The sequence below is a fragment of the Chondrus crispus genome, genomic scaffold (assembly GCF_000350225.1).
Source record: "Chondrus crispus Stackhouse genomic scaffold, scaffold_179, whole genome shotgun sequence".
NCBI classification, from domain to species: domain Eukaryota; phylum Rhodophyta; class Florideophyceae; order Gigartinales; family Gigartinaceae; genus Chondrus; species Chondrus crispus.
This window is the reverse complement of record NW_005179051.1, coordinates 95,611-97,354: the sequence shown is the minus strand read 5'-3', so window position 1 is coordinate 97,354 and position 1,744 is coordinate 95,611. Positions and strand designations below refer to the sequence as shown.

At 50.8% G+C, this 1,744-nt stretch overlaps 1 protein-coding gene across 1 annotated transcript; it reads left to right on the top strand.

Moving 5' to 3' along the window:
- The first annotated feature begins 512 nt into the window (after window positions 1-512).
- CHC_T00003191001 (hypothetical protein) lies at window positions 513-1,445 on the top strand. The gene is made up of 2 exons (XM_005714343.1): window positions 513-724; window positions 773-1,445. The coding sequence occupies exons 1-2, from the start codon at window positions 513-515 to the stop codon at window positions 1,443-1,445; spliced, it is 885 nt and encodes a 294-aa protein (XP_005714400.1).
- Window positions 1,446-1,744: the final 299 nt, after the last annotated feature.

The window sequence follows — 1,744 nt, the reverse complement described above, 5'->3', positions numbered from 1 at the left end:
GTAAGAGAAATACAGGACACGATACCCTCGCGTCGGGGGGAGTGTGGTTCCATCCAGAACCAAGTTCGACGGTCGGCCAATGCGCCACCAAGAGAAAAAACACCTGGTTCCATCCAGATAAGACACAGTACAAATAGGACAATGCCAATAAGGCGCTATCTACTCAGTAGGACATAAAGGCGCCGTCGCCTCCGCCACGATCCGTGGTCGGAGGCATCCGACCAGTTCTTGGCATCACAACTTGTTCACAATCTACCGACAGAATTTAATCATAAATTATGTCTGGACTTGCTCGAAGTTGGCGATTGTGGCCCACTTCAAGCCTCCCCGACCCACTACGATGACCCGTATCGTCACGTCCACCCCCCCGCGTCGCCAACTCTAAGCCCAAGTCAAATTGAGAGGTAAACTCCCAGCCGATATTCGTCTGACAGAAAATCAGGAGCTGAAGGTGGACAACTCCCCCTTCACTGGGGCGTCCGAACCCATCGGCCGTACCGTTGATTGAACTGATGAGAATCCCCTCAAGACCAATAATCTCGCCTTCTTTGGTACATTGGCTGTCGATGGAACTTGCGTTGGTATTGTTGTCAACACTGGTGATGGTACTGTATTCGGTCGCATTCCTGGTCTCGCTGCTGGGTCTAGCTCGGAGGTCACTACCCTGCAGCTCGATATTCATCATTTCGTTATCATCATTTCTTCTGTCGCAATCTCGCCCGGTGTTAACACCGGGCGAGATTGCGACGATGAGACGGATGATGAAAAACAGAATTCTGTTTTTCATCATCGGTCTCATCAAGGGAACTGAAGTTATCACCAACACTGTGTTCTGCATTGGTATCATTGTCCCAAATGTCCCCGAAGGTCTTCTTCCTACTGTGACTGTCTTCCTCAAATTGTCCGCGAAGCGTATGGCCAAGAAACAAGTGCTCGTGAAGAAGCTGGAGGCTGTCGAGACGCTCGGATCCACTACTTGCATTTGCTCAGACAAGACAGGCAATCTTACCCAGAACCAAAAGACTATTGTCCATCTCGCGTACAACAATGCGCTGTACACCACGAAGACGGCCGCGACTGAAGCCACGTTTGACACTCAGGTTTCGTGCGTGAAGGAGCTGTTATGCATCGGTGCGAACTGCGCGAAGGCCATGTTCGATGCTAAACATCTTGGTGATACCCCGGAGAAGTCAATTGACGAACGCAAGGTCAACGGTGATGCTTCAGAGGCTGGTATTCTCAAGTTTTCGGAGAAGATCACGTCTGTCAGTGCAATCCGTGCTCACAACACTCAGGTTTCGACCATTCCTTTCAACTTTGCGAACAAATTCATGATCACAATCAACAAAGTTGCGGATGGGGGAGATCGCCTCCGTTTGTGCATGAAGGGGCTCCTGAACATGTCATGGAGAGGTGCACAAGCGTCCTCAAGAAGGAGGGTGTGATGCATTTCGATGCTGATGCCAAGGCTGTTATCAAGGAGCAGCTCGCTTTCATGATGGAAAGAGGAGAGCGCCGCTTAGGATTCGCCAAGATGGATCTTGACCCGGCCGAGTTCCCTTTACGTTCGAGTTTGATGTGGAGGAGATCAACTTCCTCATGGAAGGTTTGGTATTTGTCGGCTTGATGGCTCTTCTGGACCCCCCTCTTGAGGCTGTACCGAACGCTGTCGCCACGTGCCAGAGCGCCAGTGTTAAAGTTGTCATGGTTACTGGTGATCATCCAGCCACTGCCAAGTCAATTG

Coding starts and splice junctions, on each gene's coding strand:
- CHC_T00003191001 (XM_005714343.1), top strand. CDS start 513: ATGAGAATCCCCTCAAGACCAATAATCTCGCCTTCTTTGGTACATTGG. Junction 725..772: donor CTGTCGCAATCTCGCCCGGT/GTTAACACCGGG, acceptor GATGAAAAACAG/AATTCTGTTTTTCATCATCG.